Source organism: Alternaria rosae (assembly GCF_020736505.1).
Source record: "Alternaria rosae strain MPI-PUGE-AT-0040 chromosome Unknown BKA58scaffold_9, whole genome shotgun sequence".
NCBI lineage: Eukaryota > Fungi > Ascomycota > Dothideomycetes > Pleosporales > Pleosporaceae > Alternaria > Alternaria rosae.
Genome location: NW_025763578.1, coordinates 289,949 through 309,889, shown reverse-complemented (window position 1 = coordinate 309,889; position 19,941 = coordinate 289,949). Strand labels below are relative to the sequence as shown.

Genomic DNA, 19,941 nt, shown 5'->3' with positions numbered 1-19,941 from the left:
CGGAGACCGCGTGGTGAGCAGGAGTGCGAACTACAGCACGCATGCCAGATTCGGCTCCTAATCCCAGAATCGACTGCAGGAAAAGACGCAGGTACGTTCGTTTCAGTATGAAGCACGACACCCTCAGCGAGAGATTCACAGGCCTCGCATATGAGAAATCGATTGCAACAACGAATCATAAAATTGCTGTTTGGAAAGGGCGTACGATTGGACGATTTCCGTCTCTTTTCCTCATTTCTGCCTAATGACAACATCCACCATTCTTGCATTCTTGCTTTTTCTCGGAGTGGCTTGCAGTACGGCATTAGCGCAAGGCAGGAAGAAGGACCTCTTGGCGCCCAGAGAAGCCCGAGGACTGAGGGCACAAGGCTGGAACAACATTTCTCTCATCCTTGCTCGAGCCCAACGTGCCGCCTCTGTCTGCCTACTGCCTTGAAATTGCACCGCCACGCTTTGTTATGCTCGGTCACGTCCTTTATTCCGGTATCCGACCGGCTTCCTGGCCTGCCTTATTACTTCCATAATGTCATCATGGACCGCCGCCGGTGTATTCTATCACTACGCTCTCCCTTATTCATGATCACGACCGAGCTGTCTGACGTATGTTTACCGACGCTTGTGGAGCGAGTGGGTCACGTTTGAAGGACCTGTCCTAGCTTCAAGGCGAACATGAGGCACCGAGATGGGTACTGGAAGCAAAACTACGGGTGGCACGAGGGGAGGATGAGAGCTAACGGTAGGGCACGAAGGGGCGAGCGTGGCTTAGTCTTTGCAAGAAGAGATGAGGCCATAGCGGAGCGTCCTTCGAGGGACTCAGGATAGCAGGTTAAGATGCTCCTCAGACCGCTTCGACTCTCTCATTCTCATAAACAGACAGCACCGCAAGATACTCTAACATCTTCCACTCATAAGAAATACATTACTTAGCGACCAGAGTTTCTTCTTTAACATATCCACTTACAAATACCCCACCATCCAACCACAAGATGCCATCAGTATTCTGTTGCCAATGTGGAGACGGCCCTAACAATATCGCCTACGTTTTTGTCTGTACGAGTTTCGCGTGCCGCCATCGCCTTTGTCAATGCTGCCCAGCTGCCACGGAGTACTCTACGTACAGTCGCACTACCCCTTCCTCGGCTGAGCACCTTCGTGCCGCGACTCACACGACTCAAAGTAGCATGGCTAGGCCTTTGGGTAGTTACCAAGACGTCTCGACAACCAACTCCAGCCCCTCCTTCCCAACTAGCAATGGCGCGCATTACATTGAACACCCCAATCATCCGATATTGCGATGGCAATGTTGCCAATGTTATGGGGATAACAGTGTTGATAGGGATCTGGGTTGTGCATACTGCAGCAACCACTGGCGGTGTCAATGCTGCAGTGTCTACGATAGTCAACAGAAGTAGAGGGTTGTGAGCAGACCGCCGGAAAGTAAACGATGGTGAGTGTTCGGGACAAGTACAGCGCACGGCAAAGCTAACCATGCCAGACTTTTTTGATTGGGTAATGATCCCGGTGTTATTGAAGGGGGTTTCCGGGCGTTCTGGTATCTTTCTTGGCTGAGTTCTTGATTTGTTCTTTCCCATGGTCTAGTCTCGCCTCTATTCCATTATCATATATACCCAGCATACCTCTCTTTATCTGACCTTCTTAATCGAGTGCGATGTTAACGGCTTCAAGCATAGTGGTGGCATCCTAGTGCATTGAAGTGTAGCATATCCGAGCAGCTATCATTCTTCTTATTCCAGCATGTTGTGTAGTGCGTTTCAATCTGAGCGTGCTTTTGGTGATCTTGATATTGGCCGTCTCCGGTGGCGAAGCCTTCATTGAAACGCCTGTGTGCATGTGAGCTGCGCCCACATACACTTCCGCGGCCTGGGGAGTTGGGTTTTGTCTGCGACAAAACCTGACATAATCTTCCGTAACACAAGATAGTACGCAAGGCGTAGCTCAGCAAATTGGGCGCACGTTGAAATAAGGAGGTGAGACATCGCGGGTGGCACAATTAAGCCTATCGCTCCTACAAGATTGCCGATTCCTCTGCTGCGACTGGTTCGCCACTGTAATCGGCGCCGTTAATTGGGACCAGGGATGGCACACAATAATCCTCCCGTGCTAGAAGGCGGCGTTTTGGAACGTAGGCCTGCGCGTATGCTTTCTCCGCCTGCGTGTTACACCCGAATACGAGTCGGCGTCGACAAGAATGACAATCAAATCCCCCAATTGACGCTTGCGCGTTTTACTCTTACCATTCCGCTCAGTTGCGCAAAACAGAGGACGAGAGGCGGACTCGTGTTGCGCTTACGTGCGCGCGCATGCTCGTAGGATGGCTAGCAGGCCCTATTCCGCAGGCAGCGCCGCCTAGAACTTTGACTACCTAGGTATGATGGCACAGCCATGCCGCACTGCTCGTTCTTTGCTTTCTGCATTCTATTAGTGTTTCAATGGGCAAGAAGACAGGATTCTTTCCTCGTCTGCAAGAGACATGTAGTCAGAATAAGGCCCTGCAGCCAGATCCTGTGCCATCCAGGGCTGCTGTGCGGCTATAGATTGCAGCAACGGTATGCCGACTGGTAGTCTCGCGGGGCAATTCGTCGTCATCGAGGAGGGCGCGGGAATGCCCCAGGCTGTCTTTTCGGTGGCAGCCTAGATTTGCAGGGCAGCGTGCGAGGGCACTTGTTGTCGCCATCCGTGGCCCTTCATCATCAGCAGTTGTAGCTGAGTTTGTTACTAATGAATATTTCTGAGATGCCAATTTCGCATAGTTGCCGCAGCTGTTTGTATTTGTTTGTAGTCGTGGTCATTCGCGAGATTACAAGCCGGCGCACGGCACAGGATGCAGGCCACCTAGCCATGCCCGTGCATGTCAGCGATAATTGCCGCGCTTACTTGTTTGCGTTAATGACTATGCCCGCGCGTAACCAAACATATTTGGCCGTTCCGACCTTGATTTTTATTTTATTTACGCTACATATTTCCACCTGAGAGCGTCTAGAAGCCATTTCTCCGTGTTCCGAAGCGGAGAGATGCATTCAGGAATGAACAAGTACCAATCACTATCTTCGTTCGTGGACAATCCATCCATCACCTTCGTAGACTCGTAGTATTCTGGATAGAAGCCGCCATATTGCCAGTTTATAATACCGGTCACCAGACATTCCCCTCCTTCAACCTTTACTATAATATTCTCAGGCCGAAGATCATTGTGGCTGAGAACATGCTTCTGTGATAGGGGCGGGCAGAGACTTCGGAGGACTTTGATGTAAATCGGGCTTCCAAAATGAAGATTGGAGAATTGCCAGTTGTCAAAACCTTCTGTAGTCCAAACAGGGTCTGTTTTGCAGCGAACGTGTCTCCTCAAATCTTGGCAACCTTCCCCTGCAACACGTCCAAGTGGCATGCTATCGGGACGAGTCAAAGACCGTACCTCGATGAATATATCGTTGAGCTGTGCTTGGACTGAGCGCTTAAGGACGTCATCTAATTCTGGCCAGACTGCCTCGAGTGTCGTGCCAGGCACAAGAGACATAAAGACAAGGAAGCATTTACCAAGGCGTATAAGACCGTGTGGCCTTGGCGCAGGAATGGTGAGTTTGTGTTCCTCAAGGTATTGCAGGGTTGTGTATTCGGTCAAGTTGTCCGGTTTCAGTATAATCTTGAGAGCAACACCAGAACTGCACTTGAGGACGATCTTGTGATTGCCAAACTTAGGCGTCCAGACAACTTCGCTCCGCTCAACCAATTTGCGGATACTGCGAGCAAGAGACGATTCGTCATGATCGCTTTCGATAAGACCTCGGACTGATTCAGAGAGCGGGAACAGGACTGTGGCTGAGGTATCTTCGTAAAGAAAATGTCGAACATCGTCAGGGACCGACGAAACATCAATCTTGAGGCGATTTGAAGGCGTGTCATTCCCAGAACAAGCTGCATGGCTTTTGATTTACTTTCAGAGCTAAAGCATAGTGATGCGAAGCCTACGAATCTTCGGACTTCCGATCAGCAAGCAGACTTGCATACGATGAGGGGATTTTGGAAGTCAGATCTACTTCTGGATCCGCTTCCAACGCTTTTTGTAGCTTTCTCATAAGCATTTGATTTAATTGAAAAGCCAGAGATGTAGTTGGAGGGTTCACGATATCTGCTTTCTGAGATTGAGGATGCACGACGTCTGCGTCGTGCAGCGAAGGGTGCATGGCGTCAGGGTCGTAAGGTGAAGGATATATAGCGTCGTGTTGTGAGGTAGAAAGAAATTCGTTTCAGCGCTAATGTGATCGGGTGATTTGAAGTTCTCAGATTGATAAGTGTGGTAGATCCTTGCAGTTGTTTGCGCTCTCGGTCATGCTGCGAGATTCCAAGCCGGTACAAGCGGATAAAGGACGGGGCGATGCTATCCGTATCGGGCCTAGCAAGTGCTCCAAGCTTCGATCAACCACAGCACCAACCCTTTTGTTATCTGCGCGTATCCATCACTCAAGCATCATTTCAGCTATATCTCTGTCTGTGCTTCCACGGCATAGTTGCAGTCTCTGCGAGTCAGAGTCATTAGGAGATTATCGATGTTCCGTTCCTACTGCTCGAAAAGAAGACTTGGACTCAGTCAAGGCCGACAATGTAGCCGTAGCTAGTCAGTATCCATCGCTCTCGATGATCAGGTGACTCCGGGCATGGTCCGGACCAGCTTGGACGAGAGGCGCATTGGCTTTCGTCAGCCAAATAGGTTGAGTAATACAGATGCGGGGTATCTTACCACTCTGCTTGGTAATGTTCTTCTTTCGAGAAAACACCCACGCGACGCGTGCATCCGCCAAGAAGCCTCGCATGTCGTATCAGAACTATACATTGCTCTTGCCTTCATCACCATAACATTGTAATCGAGTTGACTGTCCCTACTGCATGGCGAACACGCTAGCGAGTCGAGCAACACAGCCTCGTCTCCTCTACAGTTACATTGCTCAACCACATTTCTATAGCGATCACCATCATCCAGACCGTCAAAACACCCCGGATGGACCCATATCCATCGCGTTCACGAGATCGAGCCGCCGAAGTATCCACACCAACAACGACCTAGTGAAGGGCGTTGTCCACGTCAAATCACAAACCAAGGTCAAATACGTCACAATAAGCTTCATTGGCAAAACGACATGTCGCATCGCGAGCGAGCGCAATCCTGCAAATCAGCATGTCTCTGAAGTCGAGCTATTTTGCCAAGAGCAAACATTGTCGAGAAGAGCAACGCCCAGCGCGACCTGTCCCCCTTCGCGGGTAGAGTACCCCTTCGAATTTCGATTCCCCGAAGCAGTACCAAATGCTGCGAAGTTGCAAAACAATGCGCCATTCAAATCAGATACTGTGTTCGAGCACGAAAGCGGCCATCCGCTTCCACCTTCACTATGGTGGAACGAGAGCACGATATGTAACGAATACTTTCTGAGAGCACAGTTCGTCACGGAACAAGCTTCATTTACCCTAAGTCCCATTGTTGTGCAGCAACTCCGCTTTAGTCCATCGGTACCGGAGCAGGGTCTTGCGCAACCAGCTGCTCTTGTACCAGCACCACCAATACGTTTTGAGCGCAGATCGAGAGCATCAACTCCGGATCCATCAAGGGAGCGGCGTAACTCGTTGCGACGGCTTAAGTCAGGCTTACGAGGCGCTACCAAAGAAGAGGAGATATCTTCGACCTCGCTGTTAGTACTCAGTGCACCCCCAGAATATCGCGTTGGTGCCGCTAGCACGATCAGGCTATCACTGCAAGCAACGCTAAGCGACGGCGATACACAGCCAGCACCCGTATATCTTCGCGGCATACGCGCGCAAGCAATGACGCACATCAACTTCCGCGTCCCGCTAGCATCTGTACCCAATGGAGAGATACGCAAGGAGAGCATCGAAAAGTTCGACCTGTTCAATCAACGATACAGTAAACCTGGAATAGAACTCGGTTCGGATACCATCTTGCAGGGTTTTGAGATCAACAAAATTGTGCCTCCCACATTCAAAACATACGGTGTCGCACTTCACTATGACATCAAGTACGACCTCTTGCTCGAATGCGCGGGCAAGGAGTCAGAGCATGAGATTGATGTCGATGATGTGGCTATCGAGCCCATGACAAGACCTGGTGGACACCTTGGGCCTCCTGAAGAGATGCCTCCAGGAAGCGGCTCGGATGAGAGCTTCATATTGGAGGAAATGCTCCGGGATAGTGAGCCTGTAGCGGAACAACCACCACCCTATTACAGATAGAAATTATGGCTATATCGTCAATGGGATGCTTCGTAGCTCATGCGATTGTCCGTGACAACTTAAACTGTGAATATGAGCAGTACAGTGTACAGTCTGTGCTTGCTGGCAACGAACACGTAGCGAGCAACAAAGATAAACGGCGCCAATATGAAAGTCTCCTCTTGTCCTTGCTAGAGCTGTGAATAATATCTCTCTGATTATCTCAAATCCAGCATTAGCGTACTGAAATCGTACGCACTCAACTCTTGCAGCCCACCAAACCCCAAAATACCACCAACGCATCTGCCCCGATATATTCACACGCACTACATTACCTCAGCAACCACCCATCTGCCCGAAGATGCCCCCGAATCCAGGTCTATACGTCTGTCCCTGCGGTATAAACGCGGGTGTTTGGCTTGTTGCCGGCGCAAGCAAATGCTCAATGTGCGGCTGGTCATGGGGTATGTACGAAGCGGCTCTTATAGTGGAAGAGAAAAGGAAAGGCCGACAAGATACGGAAGGAGACGGGTATCGGAAGCAGTGAAAGCCTTGTATGACGGTGGGAAGCTTTTGTGAATGACGTTGGAAGGAACTACAATACCTACACATCAACCAAGGCAAAGCTTCACATCATGTCGGGGATACATTGAAGTAGTAGTAATGCACTGTTTTTGACTCAAAAGGATACTTGGCTCAGTGTTTGCATTAGAAAATAGATCTATTCATCTCTCCACGTTCACAGACCGCATACAGGAAAAGCGCATGTGTGAACACACTCGCACTTTCCACCATCTCGCCGAAGCAACAAGAAAGAGAAAAAAGGATATCATGTAATCAAAACCAACACTCTACGTATATCTGCAAAACTTCAAGGTTTCACACAAGCAACCATGAGCTTCTCGTAATCGCCGCGGGTCTCCCCTTCTATCCTCTTGACCAAGTCCTTCTTGTAGACCTGCTTGTACGCATTGCTGACAGCATTCATGAAGTTCTTGTCCCAGTGGCAGCGGACGACGCGTTGCACGAGGATCTCATCCTTGGTGCCCATGCCGGCCATCGATTCTTCTAGACGAACGGCTTCAGCCTCGGGTCGGTTGGTGGCACGGTGAATAAGCAGACGGAGTGCATCTTCCATGTGGCCTGAGAAAGCAGACTTGATGACGCTGTCGAGGGACTTGTGGAAGCGCTGTTGGTAAGCGTTCGTCATGGCTTTGAGCTGCGCGTCGTTTTTGCTAGTGAGGATCTGGCAAACTTGAGGCACGTTCTTGCTAGCAAAGCCACCCATGCCGGCTTGAAGATCGGTGACAGCCTGCTCGATTTCTTGAGGGTTGACCGGGTATGAGTCTTCTGCGCGGCGGGCCGAGATGATCATGTCGTACATTTGTTCGGTTCCGGCACTGAGGTCGCCCTGGAGGTCTTTCTGTAGTGGCCGTTGGAAAAGTTCCTGGTACTTCTGCTTGATGGCGTTAATGTCGGCGTTGCTTCGGCCGATCAAGATGTCGTCCAATATGACCTCCTTTGTGCCCATACCCTTCATTGCTTCCATGAGGTTATAGCAGTCAGAAACCAGAGGACCGCGTGCGATTTCGACAAGTCCTTTGGCAAAGTAGCCACTTGTCTCCTTTTCGAGGTCCTGGACCATGTTTCGCATCAGGCGCTGGTCATATTGCGCCCGAATGGTACCAATCTGGATGGGGTCTCGCTTCGCCAATATCGCAATGAGTGCCTTCTCATCGGTTCCGAATCCCTTCATTGCTTTGCGGATAGCCTCGACATCTTTGCTGACGTCGATGTTAGCTACCTGCATGGGACCATAGCCAAGGGAAACCTGAGTTGGTGGTCCGCCGAAGCCCCCTGGCGCACCGAATTGGCCTTGAGGAGGTGGAGCACCGAACTGCCCCTGTGGTGGGGGCGCGCCATATTGCCCTGGGGGTGGTTGCTGCCCAAACTGGCCTGGTGGAGGCCCAGGTGGTGGTTGATACTGTCCTTGGGGTGGCTGACCATACTGTCCTGGAGGCGGTTGTCCATATTGTCCTGGAGGTGGTTGCTGTCCATACTGACCCGGAGGTGGCTGTTGTTGATACTGCCCAGGTGCGCCATAGCCCTGTTGCGGGGGAGGAGCTCCATACTGGCCCTGAGGTGGACCGCCGTACTGATTTGGCGGCGGCGCACCATATTGACCTTGCGGTGGTTGCTGACCATAACCTTGTTGAGGCGGGTAGCCTCCGTACTGTTGGTTCTGCATTGGTGGCGGTTGTTGATAGCCTTGCTGTGGAGGAGGTTGATACTGTTGTTGCTGACCGTAGCCTTGTGGCGGCGGGGCTTCTGTAAGATATTAGTACAAGATCAGGTTCCAGCGCCAAGTATTGCAAGCCATGAAGGATGTGATGATCGCCGGGCTGTGAAGGGAGGGCCTCAACTTACGGCCCGGATACGGCTGCTGATAACCGCCTGGTTGGTTGTAGTTGTAGGACATGTCCAGCTGTAATTTAGGCAGGGTAATACACGAGTAAGCTCCAGAAGTAGGTAAGACCGATGTGCGACTCGGATAATAAGGCAAGTGGTATGGAAAAGAAGAGGAGAAATCACGGCCTGCCTGCTAAAGAATGGTCTGCACCCAACGGTTACCGTGGCTGAGTCGTATCGCTCAGCCCTGCCGGTGGTGGGGTGGGGTCAAGAATTAGTTTGGCTCATGACGAAGAATGCTGCTTGGCGTTGTCAGCCATCGGGTTTAGTGGCTGGAATGCGAACACCTTCTGCCGCGTGGTTGGTACGGTGGGTAAGACGGCCACTGCCCAACGCTAGTCCGATGGTTAATCGAGTCGTTGCCTGTGGCGATGCACGCTCGAGGAAGGACATATCACAACAGCACAGCCTCAGAGTTGTAACAATGCGCGAATGAATCCGTACTAGATTGTGGCTACGTTGCAATGATAATTCATTCGAGATAAGGTTGTGGCGTAGCTGCGATGACTTACGTATAAAGGGACTCATCTTACGAAAGTAGTTTTCGCACGCTGCGCCTTGGCAAGTCACTTGGAACTCACGATCCATGTTCGCAAGAAGAACAGCGAAATACAGTATCTGTGGTGCGCACCTGTTCAACCGCGCATCATAATGATCGCGCAAGAGTCTGCTTCTGTGGAGTCCGTTTACGTAGGCAATGCTGCATCATTATCCCATATAAAATCATCCACGGTTTGCGACTCCTGCGGATTATGGAGGCAAGTGATGGATGATGCGATAATGTGCGATAGCCTCCTCGGCCGCTGGCGCTGGCGCTTTGCCAAGCTTATGTCACAATCCCAAGCTTCGAAGTGATCGGCAACCCTCTCCTCTCCACCAACAACATCTGTTTACTGTACACCATCTTGAACCACTAAAGTCAGGCACCCCAACGTTAATCCCAACCTGCCGGTGAACCTTCGGCCAAGACACTGACATCATAGCATGCGGCGCACGTTGCCCCTCATGTTTTCGCCATCGATTGCACATCACGAGTGTGCCTTGGCAGTCGGAAGCGATCTTGGGTGAGCACTAATTGGTCAGGACCATCCATTGAACATATTAGTTCACCGAGAAAGACTTAGTACGTGCAGATGAACATGAAATCGGGGTGAGAAGAGGACCGATGGAGGCGTACGATGGAAGTATAATAGAGCCAAGCCAGGCGATCAATTTCTGGAAGATATTGACATAAATTGGGTTTGTTAGAACGACAGATTCGAGCTGCGGCCAACTTTTTTCGAACGACCAACTTACCCGATATCACATCCAATCCTCCGACAGACGGGACATAGCCAGCCGCATACGCCATACAACATTGCCGATCGCCAACCCTGAAACAGGGCACTTGTCGCGAGGCTACCTCCATCGCAGAGCGAATCGGAAAGCCACAACTATAAACAAGAGTAGAGCCGGTTTACGAGATAATCCGCCTATCCATCCGTCTTCCTTGTGTCAACATCACGATGTCGTCCTACGACTCCACCAGATCGGGATACCAGCCCCATCCGCAATACGCACAGCAACAACCACCCTATCCCACCACGCCCGGGGTACCACAACCACCGCAACCAACAAACTACTTCCCCCCGATCCCAGAACAACAACCCATCTACTCCTCCTCACCAACATCGCCCTACAACAGCGGCGCAATGATGCCACAACCACACATGCCGTCCCACCGCCGCACCTCCTCCTCCTCATCCTACAACAGCCAACGCCCCACGCACCTCCAACCCACACCCTCCCAGGCAATCCCAATCCGACAACCAGACCCACACTCATACCAATACGCACAACCCACTCATTTAACCCCAGCCTCGTACCCACCACCCGTTCCCTACGCGCCACAAGCCGCACCCATCTACGCGCGCTCTTCGTCGCAGCAAAGCCACTACTCGCACCACAGCATGCACGCACACAACGCGCATGCGTTTGCGGACGGAGAAGACAAGTACGAGGACGAGCATCATAGGCATCATGATCAGCACTATGGGGAGCTGGATCCGGAGACAGAGAGGGAGTACAAAAGGAGATATGCTAAGGAGAAGGAGGTGGAGAGGAGGCCGACGCTGGGTGGTAGTGTGCTGAGTATGATTGGGAAAGTCGGAGGGCTGCTTGGGAGTGACAGACGATGAGGCTCAAGGGCGGTGATGTGAGTGGATGTTGATGGTTTGGAAGTGATACCCCATGGATGTTTCCCTTTGTCCTATTGCTACGGTGGTCATCATACGATAGTGGAAAGCGTCAGATTGGCGCTATGATATGACGAATTAACTGATGAATGATTTGATGGGATGTTTGATCTTAGTTCATGTTGCAATATGTATAAAGGTAGTGCTGCCGAAATGATCACCTCTAAACGCCTCTCGCTTGATAGAGAGGAAGAAACGCTGTCGGACGCCAAGTAGTAATGCAGCCGATAAAACGTCAAAACAGAAACTTTTCGTACTTCAGCGCTTGAAGCCGATATTGAAGTGTTGGCCCTGCCCAACATGTATTTCGTGCTCATGTTCTCCCCCATGTTCCTTGCCAGCATCGAGGTGACAGAGAATACTTTGCGATACTGACACACTGACTGCCAGTGGCGCCGCTGGCTACTGAGCGTGTACACAAGCTGGTGGCTTGTAAACCCCCGGGGTGTGTTGCCTTGTGCGCGACTCGACACGGCATTGTCCGGCCCGTCGCGTCGTCTTCTACCGACCGTTCCTTTCCCAACCCGGTGTAATATGCACTCTATGCGTGTACGATTATGTAGTGGGCGGGCTCGGTACAGACAATTCGCGGTCGTGATTCGTTCAGTTGAAGGTCTCGCCAATGTGACGCTCGCTCTCGGGTTTCCAGGTGCCTGTTACTAGTTAGTATTGAGGAAACCAGGGACTCGAAACGGGTGTAATGGAAGGATGCGCGCGCCCCGACAGTTCGTACTGGTGGTACGGTGTACAACGGCACTTGCGGCGCTCGATCAGCAAAGATTGTCACGTACCTTCAAAGTTGTGCTTAACAAAAGCCATTGGGTCGTCATCCTCGCCAGCGCCCATAGTCTTAATGCCGGGGCTGAAGCTGGTGATGGGCAGCACAATGACATCGCCAACCTTCTTGGGCGCCTTCATGCCAGTGAAGTTTTCCCATGTAATGTTGCCCTTGCTTGTGCTCATGTCGAAGTAATCGGGATTGTTGAAGTAGTTGAAGATGGTGTCGGTCCAGACGGCGGGACCAGTGAACTCGATTATGCCCTTGTAGTCCTTGCTGAGTTTGCCGGCGCGCTTGCGGTCGAGTGTCTCCTGTGTGATGTTTGCGACAACATCGACGAGAACAGGGTGGCCAGGCTTAGACTGGATGGTCCACTGGCAGAACTGAACGCGACGAGAGTACCACTGAGCCCAGTCTGGACGATCTGGATCAGCTTCAATGCCAATGACCATTCCGTAGGAGTTTGCGGGCACGTCTGAAGGTATCCAGTCTGACGCGGGCTTCAGTGCCGAAGTATCAATATCTGAGTAGATGCCGCCACGAGCGAGAAGGATCAGGTAGCGGAAAAAGTCGGCTTTGAGGACAGGCACGGGAAGAGCGTTGTAGGCTTCGATAACCTCAGGAACGGAGGAGTAAAGGTGTCTGATCAGGTGAACTGCGACGTCATCGGTGATAACCTCGTGGACGAAAGAAGGGTGGTGGATGCTCCAGCTGGCCTCTGGCTCGCGGAATATCTCGTCAAACTGGCCCTGTGCCGGTGTGTACTTCCACGTTTGCCAGATGTATGCAGGAGTCTTCGCGTCGACGTCGTAGGGAAACTGGTACTCGAGCTGGTCCTTGAGCGGGCGCTCTCTCAGCTCGTCCATGCTAATTTGGGTCTTGGGCTTCTTGCGCGCGGGCGCATCGGGTGCGTCAAAGGTCTTATCTGCCTTTTCCGTCGCCTTTTGCGCCTCCTTCGACTGCTTCTCCTTGGCCTTTGTGCGTTCTCTGTCTGCCGGGTTCACCCAGGCAGTGGGCCGGGGCATTTCCTTCGCATTGCGGAAGTTGGGGGTTGTGCTACCGTGGTGCTGCGACTTGAAGATGAAGAATAGCGTGAGACAGGCCAGGGAAAGCACGAGGGCCTTCTTGAAGGTAAGCATGGTGGCGGGCGCGGTTGAAGAGCCAGGCGAATAATGGGGAGGGAGGCGTCCTCGGTGGGGGGAAACGACGGGCACAGGTGGAACTCGATAGGGCCTAGGTGGGAAGATATACTATCAAAGCAGACGCCCTGGTTGGGTTTGGGGGTACAGAGGGAAAGCCGGCTCGCTGCTTCGGGAAGTATTGGCCTGGCGGGTGAAAAGGGCTAGTGGTTGCGGTCGTGAGAAGGAAATGAGAGGTGGAACGCGCAATTCATGGACACGAGGGAAGAACGAACGACATGGAGAACGGTGAAAGCTGTAGAGGCTACTGAGTGCATGGGCGGCGGCGGCGATACCACGGGCTTTTTGAAAGAACCTCCAAAGGGCCAAAGCCAAGCAGGGGGTCTGCGAGTTTCACGTTCGCAGGCGCGCTAGGAGGCTAGCGTGCCTGTCGCCGGCGAATGTTCCATGGCCGACTCAGCATCGCGGCAAAGCTTGTTCCAAATCAGTTGGCGCACCGAGTCTGCTCTCCAACGCGCCCCCCCGGCAGCCCTGGTTGAATTACGACGCTGGGACGATCTCTCACGCACTTCCCACGCCTCTCGTGCATGCCGGGTGGAGAGCCTGGGAATGACAGGTATACCTCTTCTCACCTCGTCAGCCTCGAATCCTCACGCCCAGCTTGGCTGCGACGACGGGAATGCATGGCAACGGCGATGAACGCCTCTTCAAGGTTGTCCAAGAATGCATCGCCGTCTCTTGGACGCAGCGCATTCTAGATTGCCATGGTGGCACTACGATCGTTACACTCGTCACTCCTTCGACGCTTGACGCTGGCCCGTCTTCGATTCATTGTCGTGTTGACGCGCGTTGGCTCCAGGCTCGGAAGGAGCTAGGTGAAACGCCGCGTCCTACCTCTTAGAGCGTAGCCCTCCCGCGTCATCGTGCCCAGCTGCTGCCGCTCAAACATCGTTGGCTGGCCGCCTGCATCAGGCCTCACTCAGCTTTCTAGACAGCTGCAGCTGCAGCAATGAACTCCCGGTTTGCTCTGGGACCTATCTGCCTAAGCTCATCGACTACAGCACGCTTCTGCACTTGCCACGCTTACTGGTGGAAGTCTCGAATTGCCTCTCCTGCTCTTATCGCGACGATGAAGCCGCAGCTTCCTGCGTCCATCGCAACGTCATCGACACTCTATCTCGGATCCGCTCTCCCCGCCCGCGCGGCTTAGTGTAGTAGCAATGCCCCGCCATTGATCCGAGTATGCAATTCCTCCGACTTGCGATCGATCAGATGCAGAGTGAGAACTCCAGCTGCCGTTCTACAGGACGCGGCTATGTTTCATATTGAGGGACAAGACCGCTGCTTATACGAGGTTGCTGTAAGATCTCCAGGAATAGACAGTCCCACGAATAGCATATCGACGTGACAGTACCCCGCGATATCTATACTATACAGATCGCTTGTCATCGTCTATCTTACAAACTAACACGCCTCCCTCTCATGGACAACGGTCCGACGGCTCTACGCTACACTCTCGAGCGCAGAGGCTTGCATCGAGGCATGACGACAGCACTCCATGGCGATCGAGCGGGATCCCTGGAAGAACGGCTGTGCAAAAGTAACAACGTAAAGTCTGTGGCTTTGCAACGGCGTCAATACACGCTAAAACTTCCGACCCTTGGTCTTCTACACAGATCTCACGAAGACTCTCCATACACCAAATCCATCTTCGGTCACTCACCATCCGTACGCGTCAGCTTCTTGACCTCCAACTCTTGTCAGCGCAAAACGTTACAGTCTCACGTGTCATAGTTTCAGATACCCGCCGCCGGGAACAACCTCCAACCGAAACACACCCGTTTCTCGGCTAGGTACACCCGCGCTCAGGTTGGAAAAGCAAACAGCCTCGCGCACCACTGCCGTTGATGCCGTGCAGGGCTGACGGTTTCTGAGGCGGGAGAAGCAAAACACAACGTCTGGGAGCTAACAGTCCCTGAAACAATACTGTCTTGCAATGCTTTGTGACGACAAGTTCCAGACTGGGAATGGAAGTTAACGGCACACGTCGTCTTACCGTGTACAATTCTACTCCTAGTGTAACTGAACGACCCCGAGAGCTTCGCATAAAATGCCAAGATTCTGGATACATCTTCAGATCCATGTCGGTACAATGATCCACCGCCTACTCCACCTAACCTATCAATAGCATCACCGGCTGTGTAGGACTATCTTTGTATCTTTACCAGCACTCCCCCGCTTCAAATTGCGCATCGCGCGCTCTAGCCTCGCAAACGTGTATTACAATCTCACCAAGCAATAAGTCTTATCAAGCAGCGCTATGCTTACACGGCCGCACGTACCCAGCTGGTATTTACCGTGGACTAGAACATTGTCTAACGTATCTGCGTTAGCGAGTCAGGTAGTAACAAAAGTGGATTTACGGTTTTCATTAGCCTCATCTTGGGGATACGAGAAGTATGGTGCAGTAGTTTCTCAACAGATACAACATCGGTGGTGGGTAAAGGGGTTCAGGAGATTCGAACGGTTGAATTGTTTCACTGCTCACTGCTTTACAGTTTGACCTAATTGTATCAAGCGTGTTCGGCACAAGTGGCATGGCGGTTGCCATAGACCTACATACTTCGCGTCTCGACGCTGGAGTTAGTGATGTAGGCTGCAAAGCACCTGTTCAGTTTCTTGCTCATACAGCTTTCTCGTCAGAGCCTCCCCATCCAAAGTCAATCTGGCACCAGGCTCCTTCTCCTCGTTTGCGCATGCCTTGGATTTCCATCCCAACTAGTCGGGCCACTTTCTCTCTGTTCACCCACTCAGCAACCGCATGGCCCGTCTCGTGAGAGTTCAACCGCCACGTGACGTCCTGCTTTTCTCTGTTATCGCGAAGCCAGCGGAGTAACTGCACAGGCACGATACCCGCGGGCATATTCTGCAAACTCTGGTTGTCGCTTGGAATCCAGCCCTGGAAAAAGTTAACATAGATGATGCGACGCCACGCATCATTCCAGTCTGGGCCTGGGGTGCCATTCTGCGTGCTCCACTCTTCTGTTCTTCCGTTTATGTCTGTTGGCGTGCGACCGGGATGGGACGTGAGGGCTTTGAGCCAGTTGCAGCCTTCCAAATCGAGCCATTGTAACGAGTATGTGTCTTTAGAGAAGCGGCGGAGGATGTTGGTAGCTTCGTGCCAGTCATCGTCGAGATCGGAGTAGAAGTGCGATCCGCCTAGTGATACGCTCGTGTGGTTTGAGATCATGGATGTGGTGTTCGCGTTCGGTGTCATCGAAGGCCGGGGCCAGTGGGCGAGCGAGAGGTGCGTGATCTTATTGAGGTTGGGCGAGATACGAAGTAAGTCGGGCCATGAAGCCCATTGCCCAGGTTTCGCAAGGGAAAGTCTGCTCAGGTTGCTGAAGTAGGGGGTTTGGAGCTTCATTGCTGGTACCAAGGGTGCTGCTGGACTCTCTTGTATTTCCTCTTCCCAGGAGTCGCCGACATCGTCCGTCAAACGGAGGGCACCAAGGTCTACAGTCGTTGTCGAACTGGCACGCTTGACGCATTTCCCAAGATCGGTGATCTTGAAACTTTCGCTCAAGAGTCCGCTGAGGTCGAGGAATTGGACTTCCTCCCACCCAGCTGTGCCAATTCCCTCTTCATCCTGAAACAAGATCTTGAGCGACTTGAAGTCCAAACCTCTCTGTCCGTATAGTGTAAGATAGCTTAGTAGCGCTTCTTTCAGCGATACCGGTAGCGAGGGTATGTAATGTTGTTCGTACTCGGAGAGCTCCTCCCAATGTTGCGCAAACGTCCGGAGACATTGGTGGACGAGGCTTCGCGGCGGTGGTAGGCGCTGTCATGAGTAAGAAGCCTGAACTGTTAAGCCTGGAAGACCAGATGTGCTAGCACGCCACCTCACACGACGAAGAAACTGAATACCCAGGAGCCTACATTGACGCTAGATTTTCAAGACTGTATTGTATTACGTCAATGTAAGCTCCCCGCTGTTCAGTTTTCCCCTCGATTAAGGTGACGCTCTGGGGAGCATCGTACCTTTAATTCCTCGTTTGTAACCCTAGCCAGCGTGGCAAACCTCACGGCGCCCTTCTCTGACTCCGCCTGCTTCTTTCGCATGTATGCTGGGGCATGCCGACTCGTCTGGAGCCAGCTTGTAGGCGCCGCGGGGCCTGGTGGGGGTCTCACACCACCCATGACCCGCCGCGTCCTTGTATTCGCCTTTGGTTTGGGAGCATTAACTTCGGGTATGTGCAGGATACGCCGCAGCTCTGGCGGCACGGTACGACTGCTTACTACCGAGGTGAGTTCATCGCGCTGTTCGGGCGTTGCTCTTGGAGCCTGTTCGCGACGCAGCTGCTGAATGCGCTGGTTGACGGTTTGGGGTTCAGACGACGAGGACGAGGATGCGGGGGAGCGCGAACTCTGTAGCGAGGGGTGGACGTAGGATGGTTTTGCTGTGGTGTACGAGGGCGTGTGCTTCTTGGGCATGGCACCGAACGACGGTTGCTGCTGCTGCGCGTGGGACTGGAAGCTATCTGGTGTTGGTACGCTATATGAGTGACTCGAGGGTAAGCGGGGATCAAGGCTGGTGAGTCAAACGGCTATGACTGGATCAAAGGAAAGGGCTGAGTCCTACGAGCCCTTGGAAAATGTTTACAAAGCAGCGACGATGGGGTTGTGTGACTCAATGCGATGCAGACGCAGATGGCATCAGATGCGGGCATGTTCCGGGGCTCGTCATCGCGCACTTCGGTTGTGGCGCGCGCCAATACGCCTGCGCACGTGTTAAAGCGCCTACTGATTTTGACCCGTGAACTTGTCGGAAGGATTGTTCGTCCCGTATGCTAGAAAGTGGGAAGGAACCGAGCGATCATATAGGCCCTCGGCAATCGTATCGTGAAATCAACGGTTTGGTGTGGTCAAAGTTCTCCTACCATTGCAAGGAGAAGCGGAGTCGCAGCCGTCTGTCATGTCGCCGTCACTGTCAACAGTCGCGCTAAACATGCGGGAGGCACATAGTTCTGTCTAGACTGTCGTTCCTCACCCTTATAACTTTTTTTCTCTCCTTCCTCAGACGAAGACTACAAGCTGACACCATGGACGTCGCTCACGGCCTTATCCGCTTATACCGCCGAAACCACCGAATGGCATGGAATCTGCCATACTTTTTACTCACGGATTCCCCCTATTGACTCGGCATTAATGGGCTTCATTTCTCGTGATCGCAACTACAGGCATGGCAATCTTGCGCACCCCGTCATCGCCAGGAGCACCAAGCACCGACCCACGCGCATGCTGGTCTGCTAATTTTATCTTCCTGGTTACTGGTTACTGGTCACTGGTCAGCCACGGCAGATCCTCGTAAGGCAAGATCCGCCGTTTTGGTGGAGCTCAGCTCAGGCCGCTCAAGCCCGCCTCATCTTGAGCGCGCGTCGTCGCTCCTATCTTTTTTTCTCCCTCCACCTTTTCTTGTTTGTCAACCACGACACTGCCACTGATGATGACATGACCTGCCTTCCGGCGTTGCTTTCGTTTCCACTTCTACCCTTCGATTAGCGATGCGATAATACCCTTGGAGCATTTTCACACTCGTTTACCAGTCTAGTCGCACATTATGCATTTCTCGCCTTCCCGCCTGGTCATAGGCATCGCCGTCTTCGTCGCTGTTAGCTTTCTCTACACTATCAACTCGATATCCGCACGCGATCCTACCTCCATCTTCTTCAACCCGCGCAAAGGCTATGCTCCCCGCTATTCCGCCGTCAGACGCCAGCAAGCCGAGTCCTTCGTCTCGTCTTACAACCCCGCAAACGTGACCAAGGCCGGCCCCGAGAAGCAGCGGAAACTATGTGTGGGCATATCTTCATACCAGCGCGATGGTGCTCAGTATCTGCCGGACGCTGTGGGCTCGTTACTGGAAGGCCTCACGCCTGAAGAGCGACAGGAGATATACCTTATTGTCTTCATACCCCACTCGAACCCCGGGGCACACCCTGCGTACAACGAGGAGTGGTTGTCTGGTCTTGCCGACGAGGTATTGACCTACGGATACGGCTACGACCGCATGCAGTACATCCGGATAATGGAGGCACGAAACAATTATATCGAGAAGGGTTTGTTCGACTACCAATACCTGTTGAACAAGTGTACGGAACAATATACACCCTATGTTGCTCTTTTCGAAGACGACACAGTAGCCATGGACGGCTGGTACCACCGTACCCTCGGCGCCATCCACGAGGCCGAGCAACAGGCCGCCTTACAGCGCGCGAAACCCGACTTCCTCTATCTCCGCCTCTTCTATACCGAAGAGTTCCTCGGCTGGAACGCCGAGGAGTGGAAGACGTACTTGAAGAACTCAATCTACGTGGCCCTCGTACCCACTGTCGTCATTCTCTTCCTCCGCTTCGCACAACCCACCACCAAACTCACCCTCGCCCTCATGACCCGCCGCACTTTCTTCGCCATGTACACCACACTCGCCCTTCTCATCCTCATATACTTCGGCCTCGGTCGCATCACCGTCCAACCTATGGCCGTCGGCGTTCACGAGATGCCGCGCTTCGCCTGCTGCAGTCAAGCCTTCGTCTTCCCCAACGTCAAAGCCGGCGAACTCGTCGAATATTTCAAAGAACGCCATCTAGGATACATGGACGTCATAACAGAGGACTTTGCCAACGAACGCAACGAGCTGAGATATGCGGTCACACCTAGTCTGGTCCAGCATGTGGGAAGGAAGAGCTTCCACGGTGACGATGTTGGTCCGATGAGCAAGTGGATGTTGAGCGTGGCGGAGAAGACGTGGAGTTTTGCGTTTGAGAAGTTTGATTGGAGGGCGTTGAGGAGGGAGCATGAGGAGGTTGCGAAGATGAGGAGTGACGCGAAAGATCCGTTTGCTGGAGGGCTGGAGATATAGATACGGGGTTCGAGTAATGATTTCCTATAGATTACTGACATGTTAGATAGAGATATACCCATGAATTTGTAAATGTATTTTGTTTCAATAAATTTCACACTGCTAATGCCTGTTGTGTATGCATTCTGTTGAGTCCTCATCATGTTTTCTGTCTAAATGATC

The 19,941-nt window shown here is 52.5% G+C and overlaps 8 protein-coding genes across 8 annotated transcripts; 3 read left to right on the top strand and 5 right to left on the bottom strand.

Moving 5' to 3' along the window:
- Positions 1-847: 847 nt before the first annotated feature.
- Positions 848-1,844, bottom strand: BKA58DRAFT_233610 (uncharacterized protein). The gene has a single exon (XM_046166536.1). The coding sequence runs from the start codon at positions 1,590-1,592 to the stop codon at positions 993-995; it is 600 nt and encodes a 199-aa protein (XP_046021765.1). The 5' UTR covers positions 1,593-1,844; the 3' UTR covers positions 848-992.
- Positions 1,845-2,968: 1,124 nt separating this feature from the next.
- BKA58DRAFT_423328 (uncharacterized protein) lies at positions 2,969-4,337 on the bottom strand (the record flags this gene model as incomplete). Its single annotated transcript, XM_046172860.1, has 2 exons — positions 4,027-4,337; positions 2,969-3,941 (listed from the first exon to the last, which is right to left on the bottom strand). Exons 1-2 carry the CDS (start codon positions 4,200-4,202, stop codon positions 2,969-2,971), a joined length of 1,149 nt encoding a protein of 382 aa, XP_046021764.1. The 5' UTR covers positions 4,203-4,337.
- A 565-nt stretch (positions 4,338-4,902) lies between these two features.
- On the top strand, positions 4,903-6,258 carry BKA58DRAFT_442894 (uncharacterized protein; the record flags this gene model as incomplete). The annotated part of the gene is made up of 1 exon (XM_046173939.1): positions 4,903-6,258. One exon carries the CDS (start codon positions 4,903-4,905, stop codon positions 6,256-6,258), a length of 1,356 nt encoding a protein of 451 aa, XP_046021763.1.
- Positions 6,259-6,886: 628 nt separating this feature from the next.
- On the bottom strand, positions 6,887-9,001 carry BKA58DRAFT_390875 (uncharacterized protein). The gene is made up of 2 exons (XM_046170864.1): positions 8,665-9,001; positions 6,887-8,565 (listed from the first exon to the last, which is right to left on the bottom strand). Exons 1-2 carry the CDS (start codon positions 8,714-8,716, stop codon positions 7,109-7,111), a joined length of 1,509 nt encoding a protein of 502 aa, XP_046021762.1. The 5' UTR covers positions 8,717-9,001; the 3' UTR covers positions 6,887-7,108.
- Positions 9,002-9,723: 722 nt separating this feature from the next.
- BKA58DRAFT_233546 (uncharacterized protein) lies at positions 9,724-10,928 on the top strand. Its single transcript, XM_046166533.1, has 2 exons — positions 9,724-9,829; positions 9,955-10,928. The coding sequence occupies exon 2, from the start codon at positions 10,212-10,214 to the stop codon at positions 10,881-10,883; it is 672 nt and encodes a 223-aa protein (XP_046021761.1). The 5' UTR covers positions 9,724-9,829; positions 9,955-10,211; the 3' UTR covers positions 10,884-10,928.
- Positions 10,929-11,213: 285 nt separating this feature from the next.
- BKA58DRAFT_233520 (initiation-specific alpha-1,6-mannosyltransferase) lies at positions 11,214-12,958 on the bottom strand. The gene is made up of 2 exons (XM_046166532.1): positions 11,732-12,958; positions 11,214-11,593 (listed from the first exon to the last, which is right to left on the bottom strand). The coding sequence occupies exons 1-2, from the start codon at positions 12,855-12,857 to the stop codon at positions 11,544-11,546; spliced, it is 1,176 nt and encodes a 391-aa protein (XP_046021760.1). The 5' UTR covers positions 12,858-12,958; the 3' UTR covers positions 11,214-11,543.
- A 2,582-nt stretch (positions 12,959-15,540) lies between these two features.
- Positions 15,541-17,351, bottom strand: BKA58DRAFT_322378 (uncharacterized protein; the record flags this gene model as incomplete). Its single annotated transcript, XM_046167845.1, has 2 exons — positions 15,541-16,698; positions 16,899-17,351. The coding sequence occupies 2 exons, from the start codon at positions 17,349-17,351 to the stop codon at positions 15,541-15,543; spliced, it is 1,611 nt and encodes a 536-aa protein (XP_046021759.1).
- Positions 17,352-18,170: 819 nt separating this feature from the next.
- Positions 18,171-19,890, top strand: BKA58DRAFT_233453 (uncharacterized protein). Its single transcript, XM_046166531.1, has one exon. It carries the CDS (start codon positions 18,478-18,480, stop codon positions 19,777-19,779), a length of 1,302 nt encoding a protein of 433 aa, XP_046021758.1. The 5' UTR covers positions 18,171-18,477; the 3' UTR covers positions 19,780-19,890.
- The last annotated feature ends 51 nt before the right edge of the window (positions 19,891-19,941 follow it).